This window comes from Nannospalax galili, unplaced genomic scaffold (assembly GCF_000622305.1).
Source record: "Nannospalax galili isolate Female #2095 unplaced genomic scaffold, S.galili_v1.0 scaffold1871, whole genome shotgun sequence".
NCBI classification, from domain to species: Eukaryota; Metazoa; Chordata; class Mammalia; order Rodentia; family Spalacidae; genus Nannospalax; species Nannospalax galili.
Window position 1 is genome coordinate 540,787 of NW_008330293.1, and position 16,057 is coordinate 556,843.

Below are 16,057 nucleotides of genomic sequence, written 5' to 3' on the forward strand. Positions count from 1 at the left end.
AGCATAAAAATTTGCTCCTTAATAACTAGTAGATGTGAAAAACATTACCATAGAAATCTACCTGATGACTTTGTATCCATGATCAGAGGCCAAGGAGCTCAGAAAGTAACCGACTGTGACTAGTAATAATCAGATACATGGAGATTACAAACGCATGTGCAGTTGTGTCAATTGCATTAAAATGAATTTTTCTGTATGAAACTGTGTATTTTAATAATGAAATGGAGATCTATTTTAAAGGTTAAAACCTCATTTAATTTTATGTCTTACAGGGCTTATACTGAGTTCAATATTGTCTAATTGTATTAATTCAACTGTGAATCTAAAACTTTACAGTCACTTTTGAAAGAGATATATCTTTGCTCTAGAAATTGTTTTTAAATGTGTTAAAGCTATAATGAAATGCTTCTTCTAATCAATAATTATATTATTAAATAAATAATAAAAAAAACCTGGTCATAGCAGTGTGGACCTGATGGATAATTATTTAGGATGGTAGTCACTTGAAAAAAAGCTTTTCAGTAGCACTAGGGTAAAAAAGCCAATGGAGAAGAATTTGAAATCATAGGAGAGAAAGGGTCTGCATCTTAATATAAGGAACAAGAGGGGACCTGTGGCACAGACAGGTGTAAGGGTTTGTCTCCAAAAGTAATAAAAGAGGCAGGCAGGCAGGCTCAGGTGATGTGGGAGGGAGGGGCATGGTTGGTAAAAGTAGCTGCAAGGTTTTTTTTTTTTTTTTTTTTTTTTTTTTGTGTGTGTGTGTGTGTGTGTGTGTGTGTGTGTGCGCGCGCGTGTGTGTGTGTATTTGTGTGTGTAACTTGGTCTCATTATGTAGTCCCAGCTGGTCTGGAACTCACTATGTAGACCACAGAGATGCACCTGCCTTTGCCTTCCAAGTGCCGGGATTAAAGTCATATGTTACCATATCTGAAATCATTGAATGACAAAGAACAAGACTTGAAAATTCTATGCTAGGAATTGGGGCCTGTATTACTTTCTGTTAATGTATCTAGTGATTTGAGTTGTCTATTAAGCTACATTTTAGTGTTCACGTTAAATGGCCAGCTTCAAAATCTAGTTAATGTCAGTGACAAGGAGAAGTTTGGACAGTAGAATTCATTGGGTTGATTGGCACTACTTTAAGTTGCTCAGTTTGCACATGAAGAATGGGTTCTTATGTTTGTTTCACTGGAGCATATTTTTGTGCTTTTTTGCCCAGATCATTTCTCTCTCCAACTGCTGCTGTTTATTCTTATGACAAAAATGGCACCCAGCAGTCTCAATCTCTGTCAGCTCTGGTAAGCCTTAAGGTTTTCTTCTGTGCAGATTTCTTGTTTGGATTTTCTTTAAGAAATAAAGTCTCTAATTATTATTTTATATATTCACCTAAATTGTATAACTTAGTCTGATGCTGTTTTCCATCAGACACAAATTTATTGGGTGATTAACTATCATATCAAAGTGTTGTGGTAGATAAAGTAATAAACATAAGTGACATATTGAGGATGTGCATTTAAGAGTGAATCATCCATTTGTTTTCCATTGTGAATTATTTTTTTCAGACAAGTTGCAATTATAATGGATATGTGGCAGGTTTTCCAAACTCTCTCGTGGCATTCAGCATTTGCTCAGGACTCAGGTTGTGTATTATTTAGATACTAAGTTCGCCACTATCACATCTTGCTATCATCTGAGTCAGTTCTTCCCGTACCCTTTATCATTCTTTATTCACCTTTATCTTTCAATTTCCGGAGAAGCAAACCTGGATTATGAATAAAATGGGGTCCGGCATCTATTCCCAAGTAGAGGCTCTGTACTGATGCTGGTGGGATCTCGTGCTTAAGTCTGTGATGTGACTTGAAGGTAGGGAGTCCTAGTCAGTATCTTCATACAGCTTCAGTTTCACAAAATTGTAGTTTTGATTTCCTAGAATAATTGAGAATTCTTGAAGCTAGTAAAGACTTGGCCTTTGTATTCAGTCATTTTTAAACATGTAGTGCCTTCAGTCCATCCACACAAATAGTTTAGGACCCAGGATATCAGAGAAAAGTCAGGCGTATCACAGGCAAAGGAGCTAAGACTAGGAAGAGAGTGCCGGCAGATCCTAGAGGCTGGCACACTGGAGAGAGGCCTTAGCAATTGTTTGAGAACACAAATCCACACCTCTATCCTACTTTCTTTAAGATAATAAAAATAGATTTGCAATAGAAAAGACTATTCATCCTGAGGTAGAGTGACCTAGTTCTGATATAAACTCAAAAAACAGACAGGTAAAGTGGAAAAACAAAAATGACTCAACTTAAAGCAAATTCTGACCAAAATGTGCCATTAGAATATTGTAGATTTGGGGACTGGAGAGATAACTCAGCAGTTAAGAGCACTGGCTGCTCTTGCAGAGGACCTGTGTTCAATTCCTAACACCCACAACTGTCCGTAACTTGTTTCAGGGGATCTGATGCCCTCTTCTGACCTCCAGGGGCACTGCACAACATAGATACATTTACCTATGTGCAGGCAACACACTCATACACATAAAATAAAGATAATAAAATATTTATATAAAAATATTCTAGACTTGATAGAATCGTTCAGACTTTCTTTAATTATTTTAACCTTCAGGGGAACAATACAATTTAAAAGCATCTCCTATGGAATTGAACCCATGGAAGCTGTGTGGGGATTTGCACACATGATCTACAAAAGTGCAAACAGTAAAATTAGTATTCCTGTCTTCGCAGAGAATGACACTTACTGGTTTAATCAGTCACAGCATGAGTTCAGAAACAGTGTAAATGTAAGTGTTAACTTTTATTTTGTAATGTTGTGAGACAAAAATGCTTTCAAAGTAAATCTTAGCATTGCTTTACTTTTCAGATGAAGGTACCACGTGACTTTTAAATGGCTAGAGAATTTATAATTGTTATTAGATACAAGTTAGCAAAGACTTAGGTAATTAATCTTAGAAATAGGGAGATTTGAATATAGGATTAAAAGAGACTAGAATATTAGTTTTTATACCCGTGCTTTTACATAATTAATGCAAAATATTCTTTGGGTTACACAGCTAATTTAGATGAAAATATTAACTATTAAAACTTTGGTAATGTCTCTCTAAACTATAATGCTTGTTAAACATAGTTTCCTAATAATCAGTAGTGAAACATCTTTCTACATTGAAAATTATCATAAGGGTAAAAAAAGCAATTCTTTTCTTATTAACCTATTATTTCACTTCATTTGATGTACAGATTCCTGGGCTCTCAAAAAGCCTGAGATGTCTAACTGAAAATTCTTGGTAAAGCATAGTACCCTGTGCTGGGGAAGTCTCCGAATAGCACCTAAAATTTCTCTTTAAAAACAGCCCACATAGTGCATGTTATAGTTTCAATAGATATGAACATTTAAAGGTTCTCAGGACTCTTGTCATACATGTTTTTCAGAGGTCTGAATTTACCAAGTTGTCTCCGCGATGCATTGAGATGGATATTGTTGTGGATAAAAGTCTGGTATGCTCTATTCACAAAATCTTTATTTGTTTTGATCATTTCCTACATGTATACAATGTGCTATGATCGCAGTCACCCATGACCCTTTCTTCCTCATTTCCCACTCTGCTGACACTTCTAACTGCTCCCTCTGCCACTTTAACGGCTTCTGTTTAAGACTCACTGAGTTCAGTTAGGGTTGCTTACATGAACATGACTAGGGGCTGTTTATACTAGCATGTGCAGCTTACCAGTGACTACACTGAAGAACATGGTGACTCCCATGCAACCATTGGCTGTCAAAAGCTCCTCGGAGTAGTGGGTGGAGCCTCAGGAGCCCCTCCCCCATCCATGATGTAGGAGTAGTGAAGACCTGTGTCTTGTGCAGCTAACCCCAACAACTGTGTGTACATGATTGCAATAGCGCTGTCATGTCTGGAGGACAGAGCTGCTTAGCACACCACCCCATACCTTGGCACTTACAGTCTTTCTGTTTCTCCTCCTGTGGTGTTCCCTGGGCGTGGAGGGGGTGATGTAGATGTCCTGCTTAGGGCTGAGCACTCAGCGGTCACTTATTCTCAGCACTTTGACCAGTTATGAGTGTCTGCGTTAACTGTCACCCAGTGCAAAAAGCTTTTCTGCCCTGGCTAAGAGCAGCACTGGTCTGTGGCTATAAACATGAATATTTAGAACACAGTTTGACAACATGGCAATTCATTAAAACAATAGCAGATTTTCCTATGTCCTATGACCTCCCCAGCAGTGGACTTTGTGACCAGGTTTATAGCACCAGGCATGAATTTCCTCTCGTGGAGTGGACCTTAAATCCATTCAGATAGTGGCTGGTTGCTCACAAAAGAGCCATGACAGTATTGTACCAGTGGGCCTATCCTGCCTGGCAGGTTGGTATTATAGCACTCAGGGCCCACAGCTGGGAAAGACCACTGATGGCTTTTCTCTGCCAGGAGTCTACATCATGCTTTCTGGCACACAAAGACTGCAGAAGAGAGAAAGCTGCCAGCACAGTTCTTGCTTGATCTATCTGTGTCCTCTACCCAAAGTGGATGGTCTTTTCAGTAATAGGGCTTTAATAGCTATTTCTGGTTGGCAACCAAGAAAAATGGTGGTAATCTGTATTGTCTGGGGATCCTCTCCCTCAGCAACATGGATGGAGGTATCCTGTATGAGGATTTTTTGTTTAAAAACCTGTGGCTTCTGGGAGCAGCATGCACACAAGCAGGTTATGTCTGTTTAAACTATTTTTTAACTATATTTTTTAGCTACCTTATAAGTAGTAGTAGGTTTCTATATAGCTTTATGAAAACATCCTTAGTTTTTGTAACCCACCACCACCCTGCCTATCCTCCTACACCCCCTGTTTAACCCCTGGGCCTCCTAGTGCCCCTCCTCGCTACCCTCTGATCACGTGTTCTATCACTCTCCTCCCGGGCTTCTTTTGTGGTCTCATGACCCACGGCTCCTTTCTTGGTTCCTGTCATCCGTAGACACTCATTCCAATGTACACACAGAAACCTGAAAATTCAAAGTTAGGAAAGGCACTTGTCTTTCTGGGCCTGAGTTACCTCATTCAGTATATTATTTCCAGTTCCAACTATGTGATGGTTACTAGTAATTATGAACTTGACACAATCTAGAATCACCGAGCTTCTGAGAATGACTGTGAGGGCGTCTTAATTCCATTAGTAGATGTGAGACGACCTGCCCTTTTCGGGTGGCGCCATTTCTCTGGGAAGGTATTCAGGACTGTGTCAACATGGAGAAGTCAGGATGAAGAGCAGCATGTGTGCGTCCATCGCTCTCTGCTAGTGACTGTGGTTGCAGTGCAGCCGGCTGCTTCAAGCTCCTGCTATCTCGGCTTCCCTTGTGAGCCCCATAAACCCTTCCTCCCTAGGAGCTGCTTTGAGGAGGGTGTTTTATCATAGCAACAAGAAAAGCTAAGACAATCCACTTTCATGCAAATTTCACATTTCCCTTTTGTTTAGTGTCAAACAGTTTCACTTGGATACTAACACATTCCTACTACACACAATCAGTTAACGGACATCCGGCTGATCCCATTCATTTGTTCTTGTGGACAGAGCAGCAATAAAAGGGATGTGCAGTTATCTCTGTAGAAGGACGTAGAGGCCTGTGGGTAAAAACCCAGGAGTAGCATAGTTAGGTCACACGGAAGGGTAGGTGGGAAGGGCAAGCTTTTGAAGTTTTGCAATCTCTGCACTGATTTCCATAGTGGTTGCACCAGTTTACAGTTCCCACAACTTACCAGCTTTTGTTGTCATGTGACTTCTTGAGGACATCCTCTCTGGTGAGGTGGACTCTCAAAGTGCTTATAAACCATGTGCATGTCGTCTTCCGAGAATTTTGTTCAGATCAGTTGCCCACTTTGATTAGGTTGTTTGTTTTCTTGATGTTTTTGAGTTCTTTATGTGTTCTAGATGTTGATCGTCTGTCAGGTGTGTATTAGGCAATAATTTACTTCCATTCTGTAGGCTGCCTTATCACTAAATTTGCTTTGCTTTACAGACGATTTTTAGTTTCATGAGGTCTCGTTTGTCAATTGTTGACTTTTTCTAGAGCAACTGGACTTCTATCCAGAACATTCTAACCTATGGCTATATATTGTGATGCACACTTACCTTCTCTTTTAGCAGTTTCAGTTTCAGGTTTTACGTTACAGATACATTTGTAACTGACTTTTTGTGCAAGGATCTGGTTTCGTTCTTCTACGTGTAAATAATGCTCCCAGAAGGATTTGCTGAAGATGTTGTCGTTTCTCCAGTGTGGACCTGGTGGTTGTAGTTGCGTGGGTTAGTAATCTGTCTCATAAGTGTAGGACGAATTACAAACTAAGCTTAAAATGAAAAATTTAAATTAAAATATATAGCCGGTCACATGTAGAGGGACTAATTGCTGTAATTATGGGCTAAAGAAAAAGATCCTTTAAAACTAGAAACAAAAGTTATACAACACACATTCTGCTTACAACCAACATATCTAAATTATAGTGCATAAATGAAAGTAAAGAGAGTGGGAAAATATGCCGTATAAATGGCAGTTTTTAAAAATTCTGGGTAACAGACAAGGAAGACTATTACAAGTGGAAGTGACCTATTACTGTACTGCAAACGATCCCAAAGTGCCGGGGCATAAACTAGTAACAAGTTCTTCATTTGGTTGAGAGCTCAGAGACCATTTTGCACTTAATATTAGTCTCAAATCATTTTACTCTGATTTGATGGCTTTTGTTGATATATCCACCTTAAAAATTCTGAATTTATTTCTTTATGAAATTACTTTTTAACCAGGTTTTTCTAAAACATTTTTTCAACTGAGCTTCTTAAATTTCATACATTTTCTGCTCCAATCCAGACCCCTTCCTCCATCCATGCCTCCCCCAATCCCCCACGGAACCCTATGCACTCTGCCATGCATGCTGAGTCCTATTCATTCAGGTGATTGTACCCAAATGTCCTTCAGTGGAAATGCGTCCACTGGAGTCTAGTCAGCCCATCCAGTGGTTGTATGTAAGTCATACTCTCCCTCACCCAGCAGCAGTCAGCCTCAAATAGTTCTCCATCTAGTGCTGACCCACCACCTATTTCTCACCTCCCCTTTGGGTCCTTATGTAATTGAGCTGACATGGGTCCTGTGTTTGACACCACCACTGTCACAGACTCACATGAACAAGCCTCCAGTGGCCTGGAAGCCTCCACCTCCCTGTGTTCATGAAGCAGCCCTGGCTCTAACAATCTTTCCTCCTCCTCTTCTGCAATGTTCCTGGAGCCGTGGGTGGGTGAGGTTCCATACAGGAGTCCCATCCTACGATCTATAGTCTCTTTAACCAGGTTTTTAAAAAGTTTTTTTTTTTTTTTTTAACCAAGATACTGAAAACATGGGGATGTACGTATGGAGCAAACAAATGCTTCAATTAAACAAAGTACACATTGATATGAGGTTCATTTGTCATTGGTGTCTGTCACTCAGCGGGTAGTTTGACAAAAAGTTCACCTAGTGACCTTTCTGAGAATGACCTATTGGCAGACAGTGAGCCAGCCTTCCACTCAGCTTTCTTCATCTTGTCGCCTCCAATTGTGTCTTTCCAACAGGCTGTCTTTGAACTTCCTACTTCTATGGATTTTTTTCCACAGTTGGCTCCTTCTGTCGTTTCTTAACTTTTACTTCGTGTGCGTTTTTCTCAGCTCCTCTCAAGCTCCTGCTTGAGTTTTAAGTTTTCCTTTGTCATTAAGTTTATTTGTTTTGCTACTGAGTAATTTTCCTGTGTTCACTTGAAGTTCCTTCCTTGAGTTTCTTTAAAATGGTTGTTTCTAAATTCTCCAAGACCTTACTCATATGGGTTGCTGTAGGTCAGTTTCTGGTTTCCTGCTTTGTGGTGAGGTGTGATACTCTGAAAGTTCTTGATGCTCGCTGGTCTTGATAACATCTGCACACTGAAAGGTAATCCTGCCAGTCTCAAAATTTCAAGGAACTTAATTTTCTGAGCAGTCACTTCTGCTATTTGTGCCCTAGATGGCTTCCCGAGGTAGGTTTGCTCGGAGTCCATTGTTGGCCTGCTGTCACTGTTCCAGCACTAGATGCGAATTCAAGCCCAGGCTTGTTCCAAATTTACCATTGATGTATTTGTTCAGCATGAACTGGAGTAGGACTTAAAGAGGATTGTTTGCTCTCACAAGCAGCCCCTTAGGCCAAGATAGCCCAGACAGTGCATCTGTAGTCACTGGTGAACTCCTCAGTTCCAGGCAGGATCACCATCGAAGGGTCAGCCTCGGGCTCATATGCCTCACCTGTAGCACCAAAGAATACAATGCGAAGGTGGATTCATGGTGCAAGACCACTGGGACCAGCCCTAGGTGCTGCCATTCAGCAGAGATGGTTGACAGTAGATGGGTGTTCTCACGCATACAATCTACTGCCATGTTGCACTGAACTTATGCTAGACCCTACTAATAAAGAGAGTCACACGAAATCCCAGTCTGGTGTGCTCCTAAGCCTGATGACTTGAGTTTGATCCTGGGACCCACATGGTAGAAGGAGAGAACTTCTCCAAGCTGTTCTCTGACCTCCACATGTGCACTGTGGCATATGTGTCCCCAAGTAAGTAAGTAAATAAATAAGGAAACAAACAAAGAAATGAAACGCAAAGGAAGTTTTATTTTTAAAAGAAAACCCCAGGCTGGAGAGATGGTTCAGCGGTTAAGAACACTGGTTGTTCTTGCAGAAGACCTGGATTTGAATCCCAGCACCCACATGGCAGTTAACAACTGTCTGTAACTCCAGTTCCAAGGGATCCGACAGCCTCTTCTGACCTCCGTGGACAATGCACGACATGGGTGCATTTACCTACAAGCAGGCAATACATGCATACACATAAAATAAAAATAACAAATAAAATATTATCAGAAAATCCCAATTTCCTTCCTTGTAATTAAATTTCTTAATATCCTTAAACTTCTTAATAAGGGGGAAAATAGGAATCAGAAAAATGTAGCCAATATTGATATCAACTTTATCCATACAGCTAAAACCTTTCTTAGCATTTTATTTATAGGATTAAGAATATATATTAGAGGCCGGGCATGGTGGTGCATGCCTTTAATCCCAGAACTCGGGAGGCAGAGGCAGGCGGATCTCTGTGAGTTCAAGGCCAGCCTGCTCTACATAGTGAGTTCCAGGACAGCTGGGGCTACAGGGAGACCCTGTCTCAAAAATAAAAAAAAGAATATATATTAGAGAAAATACTTGATATAAACAATCAAGGCATTTATTCCAAGTCAGTGGAATAAACCAAAAGAAACTAGAACAAAAATTGATAAGGATGAGAGTGCCAGTTGTCAATGCAGAAGAAATAGAAATCATCCACAACCCACAGCTTTGTGCAGTGGAAAACCAATAAAACGGATAATTCGGTTTTTTGGGCTTTTTATTTTTATTTCTTTTTGAGACATGGTCTCCTTACAAGCCACAGCTGGCCTGAAACTCATTATGTAGACCAGGCTGGCCTTGATCTCAGAGATCACTCTGCCTCTGCCTCCCAAGTGCTGGAATTACAAGGTGTGTACCACCATGCCCTGCTGGTTGATAAATCTGGTGAGACTAATCAAGAAATATAAGAAAGGCCAGAGATAGGAAATACAAATGGCAAAATTAGTAAAGATCCAACAGAGATTCTAAAGAATATTAAGGCATGGGGCTGGAGAGATGGCTCAGCGGTTAAGAACACTGGTTGTTCTTATAGAAGACCTGGGTTCAAATCCCACCATCCACGTGGCAGCTAACAACTGTCTGTAACTCCAGTTCCAGGGGATCTGATGGCCTCTTCTGACCTCCACGGGCATTGCACGACATGGGTGCACTTACCTTACCTACATGCAGGCAATACACTTATACACTAAAAATAATAAATAAAATATTAAAAATGAATATTAAGATATGTGACAAACATTTCTTTGGGGGGAAACATTGAGGATTTAGAAATAATAGGAAGTTTTCTTAAAAATAGCTGTTTGTAAAAATGGATAGCAAATAACTATAAGATCTATTTTTAAATTACATGTAGTTTTATGAAAGTTTCTAAAACAATATCTTTCAGGTTTTAATGCTTTCATTGGGGGAATTCTATAGATTTTAAAGGCAACTGTACCAACCTTATACAAATTCTTCCAGATAATAGGTACATTTGACCTTTTCATAGCTTGTTTTATAGAACAAATTAGAGATGTGTATTGCTCATTCACAGAGATGCACCGATACTCAATAAAAGGTTAACAAACAAAATATGTACATACACACACAAATACAAAAAAATGTGTACACACATACATAAACACCAAGGAATGTGGGAAAACATTAAAAACTAATCTGTGTAATGTTTTAGTTTATTGAATAGGAAAAGTTCCATGAGCCTTTCCACTGATGCTGAAAAGGCATTTGATAAAATAAATAGCAATAGCTACAAGAGCTATTTAGGTTAGAAATAGATATAAAGTCAGTGGATGGGGGAGTGGAGAGATTGGTCAGTGGTCAAGAATGTGAACTGCTCTTGCAGAAGACCTGGGTTTGGTTCCCAGCACCCACGTGAGATAACCATCTGTAAGTGCATCTTCAAGGAATCTAATGCCCGCTTCTGGCCTCTGAGGGTACTGCACTCACGTGCACACCCCCCACCCAAATACACACATAATAAAAATAAAATATAAAAGCTTTAGTTGATGATGAGGACAGATTTTAAAACGTTACTTTTCAGTCATTGAAAAAAGAAAAAGTGTCATTTTCAGAAAATTGGAGGCAACTGAAGATAATCATATTAGGCAAATTAAGCCAATCTCAGTAAGCCAAGTATTGTGCTTCCTCTCATTTATAGTTTCTAGATTTTGTTTAGATACATGAAATCATGTACATGTGTATATGAAAACAAGTAAACTAGGGGATAAATGGAGAGTAATAAGGAGGGGTGTGACCAACATGCAACGTGTGCACGTGTGAGCACAGAACTGAAAATGGAGAATCTACGCTAGTTACTTCCTGAGGGTTTGAGTATTGTACTCCTTTTTTAAAAAACTATTTATTTATTTATTACTTTTATTTTATGTGTATGCATGTATTGCCTGCATGTAGGTAAGTACACCCATGTCGTGCGATGCCTGCGGAGGTCAGAAGAGGCTGTCAGATCCCCTGGGATGGGAAGGAGTTACAGACAGTTGTTAGCTACCATGTGGGTGCTGGGATTCGAACCTGGGTCTTCTGTAAGAAAAACCAGTGTTCCTAACCACTGAGCCATAGCTCCAGCCCCAACACTTACTCGTTTTTTAAAAACAATATTTTTATTTTGTTTTTGTGTGGTCAGAGTCTATGCTCTGTGATGTGGATTCTTTTAAATTTGTTGAAGTATGTTTTATGGTCAAAGATATGGTCCCTGTTGGTGTGTGGTGCATGCATACTTAAAAGGTGCATTGTGCTATCACTGAGCTGATTATACATTGTAGGTTTATGATGGTGCCAAGTTGTTTCTAAATACTATTGGAATTTCTGTTGGTGAGGTAGGTTTCTTGGAGGCAGCAAATTGATAGATGTTGTTTCATAATCCAATTACTCTGTGTTTCTTTTCTGGGGAGTTGAGACCATTAATATTGAGGGTTATTATTGGTCAATGCTTATTATTCCTGGTGTGTTGGTGTTGTAATGTTGTTACCTTAGACCACTTTTGGTTGACTATTCTGGGATAATTTATTCATTCTTTGTGCCCTTGTGAATATTTAATCTTGTCTTCAGACTGAAGTATTCCATTGTGTATTCTCTATAGACTTTGTTTTGTGAACATAAATTCCTTAAACTTGTTTTTCATCACGGGAAGTTTTTCTTTCTTCAATATCAGTTGACAGTTTTGCTAGGTATTGTAGGGTAGGTTGGAATCTGTTCTTTCATGACTTGTAGAACATTAGTCTAAGACATTCTGGCTCTCATAGTCTCCATTGAAAAGTCAGCTGTTATTCTGATGGGCCTTGCCTTTATATGTGACTTGCTTTTTCTCTCACAGTTTCCAATATCTGTTCTTTCCATACATTTAGAATTTTGATTATTATGTCATGGGGAGCTACTTTGTCTGGCCCTGTCTACTTAGTGTCTGTATGCCTCTGTACTTGGATAGGTATCTCTTGCCCTATATTTGGGAAATTTTCTTCTCTGATTTTATTAAAACTACTTTCTGTGCCTTTAACCTGGGTTTCTTCTCTTTCTTTTATAGCTATGAATCATAGGTTCAGCCTTTTCACAATCTTCCAGACATCTTGCATATTCCATTCCTGGGTTATTATAGATTTGACTTTTTTTTAAACTGAGAGCCATTTCCTCAAACTTGTCTTCAAGACCTGCTGTGTTCTGTTCCAGTCCCTCCACTTCCTTTTGCCTTCTTTTCTCTATGTTTTATTGTTTGAGCTCCTGGCTTTTTAATTTCTGTTTGGCTTTTCTTTGGAGCGTTTACTCTTTATTGTATTCTAATTTCATGCTTTGAATTGTTTAGTTATTCCAATTCAAAGGTTTGTGTTTTCTTGGCCTTCATATCTTATTCACGTCCTCTCTGAGTTCCTGTAACATATTTATAATTGCTATTTTGAAACCAATGTCATGTGCATCCACTAGGTTGCTGTTCTCAGGAAACATTACAATGAGGTGCTAACTTCTGTTGTTGACCTATCATCTCAGCTATTCCTGGTTTTTGTGTTTTTTCAATAAGACCTAGGCATCTGGACTTGTGTCATTTTGGTATTTCATGGTATGGGTAGGTGATTTATCTTTGTTGAGTGTTTATTGTTCTCGTTTCTCTGTGTTCAGCTTTTCCAACTTGACAGGTCATGACCCAGATGAGTAGTGCTTGGTATTCAGTTTGGAGGCCGCTTTTTGTTCATGTGAAAATGGGGTGTAAAAATTGGTCTCTGCTAAGCTAAGGAGAGGTACAACTTTTGAGTTTAGGTTCCAGGGTTGACTCCTTGTGGTTCTGGACCAACAGGGTGGGCTGAGTGGTTGCTAGGTGAATAGGTTGACTGATAGGTCAAACTTGGAGAGTTTACAGGTCTTGGAGTGCAATGATCCTAGTAATCTGAGCAAGTCTGAGGGCAAAGAAGGTCTGGGAAAGCTCCCAGATCTTGGGGTCCACACGGTCCTAACAGAGTAGAGATGATGGTCAAAGAGCACGAGAAAGGGAGCATACGAATGTGGGTCTGAGAGACCCCCAGAGAGTCCAGGGTTCCTGGCAGAGCTAAGATCACAGAGTGCAGGGAGATAGAGAAACAAGATCGTAACAGAGCAGATCCCCACAAGGATCTTAACAGAGCAGAGGTGGGGGTGCAAACCTTTTTTGAATTTTTATCTAGGTATTCTAGCAATTGTTGGAAAAGGTGTTGAATTTTCAGAACACATTTGAGTCTTTACCTCTAATTTCTTTTCTTAGGACTCCTCTATTTCAGCCAGGCATTATGGTACTTTACATGCTTCCTCACCTCTGTGAAGGAGGGCGGTTGTGTATACAGTCTTGGAGAATGGTTCCTCTGTTGAGACAGTATGGCTGCCATCTTTTTAAGAGAAGATTTTTATTTTTAGTTATGTGTATATATGTGTTTTTGTGCCTCTGAGCACAGTGGCCTCAGATTTCCTGGAGCTGGAATTACAGGCAGTTATGAATTTTCAGGTGTGGGTGTTAGAAGCCAAACTTTGGTCCTCTGGAAGAGCAGCAAACTTGCTTTTTTTTTTGGTCTTTTTGAGACAGGGTCTCCCTGTAGCCCCAGCTGGCCTGGAACTCACTATGTAGATCAGGCTGGCCTTGAACTCACAGAGATCCTCCTGCCTCTGCCTCCCGAGTGCCGGGACTAAAGGCGTGTGCCACCACAACCAGCGGTAGCGAGCTCTCTTAACTGCCCTTAACTCTCCAGCCCTTGGCCACTGTGTTAGTCCCTTTTCTGTTGCTGTGATAGAAACACTGACCAAAGCAATTTATAGAAGGAAGAGTTTATTTGAGTTTACGGTTCCAGGGGAATTACAGTCCGTCATGGCAGGGAGGCATGGCGGCAGAGGTGGCTGGAGGAGCAGAAGCTATGCTCTGCATCTTCCAGCAGGCACAGGAAACATGAGAGCAACTGGAGATCCGGCAAGGCTTAAGAACTCTCTTACCACCCCCGACCCCCAGTGGACCTGCTTCCTCCAGAATAGCCACACCTTCTAAGACCTCTGAAAATAGCACCATCATCTGGGGACAAAATGTCCAAATACTTGGAGCCTATGGGAGACATTCTCATCCAAACCAGCACAGCCACCATCTTGCTCCCAGCCTCCAGTGCATTAAGTAATGTTTACATTCATGGTACTGAATACTTTTAAGTCATTATTTACTTATCGTTACTCATTTTTTCGGGTTTCGATTCTTTTTGCTTATTCAGAGTATAGCACTTTGTATGTTTAAAGGGATGTACTGTGTTAATTTAGATCCACCAGATTTTAAAATAGTGTGTCTATTTCAGTTTGACTACATGGGCTCTGACATAAAGGCTGTAACGCAGAAGGTTATTCAGATCATTGGCCTTGTTAACACTGTAAGTTTAAAAGAGCTATTTTGTTTATGTATATTTTAAAAATATAGGTGATATGAATTGATGTATATTCTGCTTGCTCTTGAAGACTTTCTGTAACCAAAGTACCATGTCCAACTTGTTTTTGTTTATTGCCATGTTCATATTTATAAAAATTTCTCATTTATCTTTTCCTTTTAGATGCTTTCCAAGTTAAAACTGACTGTTTTAATATCTTCCATTGAAATCTGGTCAAACAAGAACAAAATTTCTACCACAGGGGATCTTGACCGTGTGTTATATAGGTTTTTAGATTGGAAACATAGCAATTTGGACCATGAGCCACACCATATTTCGTACTTACTAAGGTAAGTGTATTAGTCTGTGTCTTATATAATTGAAAGAATAAAAAAATTACTTAATATGTTAGTTATGAAAGATAAATATTTACTTTATGTTTACTGTGCTCGACAAATTTTCTGGATATCACGGATAAGAAATGTGTACGCTATAGATACTTTAGCCTTTGGAACAATGTGAGGCAAAACGTGAAAAGTTTTATCAAACAATATCAAAGCACCAAAAAATATAATGTATAATCTTACACTTACAGTTTGGAATGCTTTACTGGACACTGCACAGTGTCTTTTCCTTCTGCAACAAACAAAACTCCAAGCACTTTGGGCAAAGTAGTTGCATATAAGAAGTGAAATGGCTAAAACCTAATTATGAGTTAAATCTTTTCTTTAGGCTTATAAATACCTACTACCAGTTATTAAAAATCTAAAGTCCCATCTCAACTAATTAATAATATAACTGATAGTTTTATTCTTAATAAAATAAATGTATTGAATTGGCAAATAAATATCTAGACTCTAACTTTCAAAAAATCTGTGCACCTGTTAGTGAATAAATGAATAACAGGGCCACAAAAATTGGATTTTTAGGTATATCTATTTATCTACATAGATATTCTAGGTGGATAGATGATAGATAGATAGACAGATAGATAGACAGACAGATGGTAAGTAGATACAAATGTGAGACCTACAGTGAAAACTACCACTATTGGTACAATGGTGTTTTAAATAAATTATTAGGTCTTGTCTTTATATTTCTGGGTGCTTAACCACATTCACAATTGACATACTGAAATATTCTTTTTTTTTCATGTTCCTTTATTAGAATTTTTTTTTAATTTTTAAAAATGATTTATTTAATAACAACATACTTAGAATAAGCATATCATTACAACACAATTGACATATTCAATAACGTTTTCCTGAGGTAGGATGCATCTCTTTCAAAAGTGGCTGTAAATTTTTAAGTTCACAGTTGAATTAATAGTTATATAATATTGAACTCAGTATATAAGCCCTGTGAGACATAAAATTGAATGAGCTTTTAGCCTTTAAAAAAGATTTCCATTTCATTTTAAAATATACTATTTCTTACAAAAAGACTCAGTTTTTGCTACTA

The 16,057-nt window shown here is 39.1% G+C and overlaps 1 protein-coding gene across 1 annotated transcript in view; it reads left to right on the forward strand.

Annotated features, from left to right (window-relative positions):
• The window catches only part of LOC103742327 (disintegrin and metalloproteinase domain-containing protein 5-like), a 103,379-nt gene that overhangs the window by 3,735 nt on the left and 83,587 nt on the right, over window positions 1-16,057 (forward strand). Inside the window, exons 4-9 of the mRNA XM_008843382.1 lie at window positions 1,220-1,298; window positions 1,563-1,639; window positions 2,620-2,794; window positions 3,441-3,506; window positions 14,531-14,602; window positions 14,780-14,946. Of these exons, the coding sequence (XP_008841604.1) occupies window positions 1,220-1,298; window positions 1,563-1,639; window positions 2,620-2,794; window positions 3,441-3,506; window positions 14,531-14,602; window positions 14,780-14,946 (636 nt within the window). The remainder of the gene's footprint in view (window positions 1-1,219; window positions 1,299-1,562; window positions 1,640-2,619; window positions 2,795-3,440; window positions 3,507-14,530; window positions 14,603-14,779; window positions 14,947-16,057) is intronic.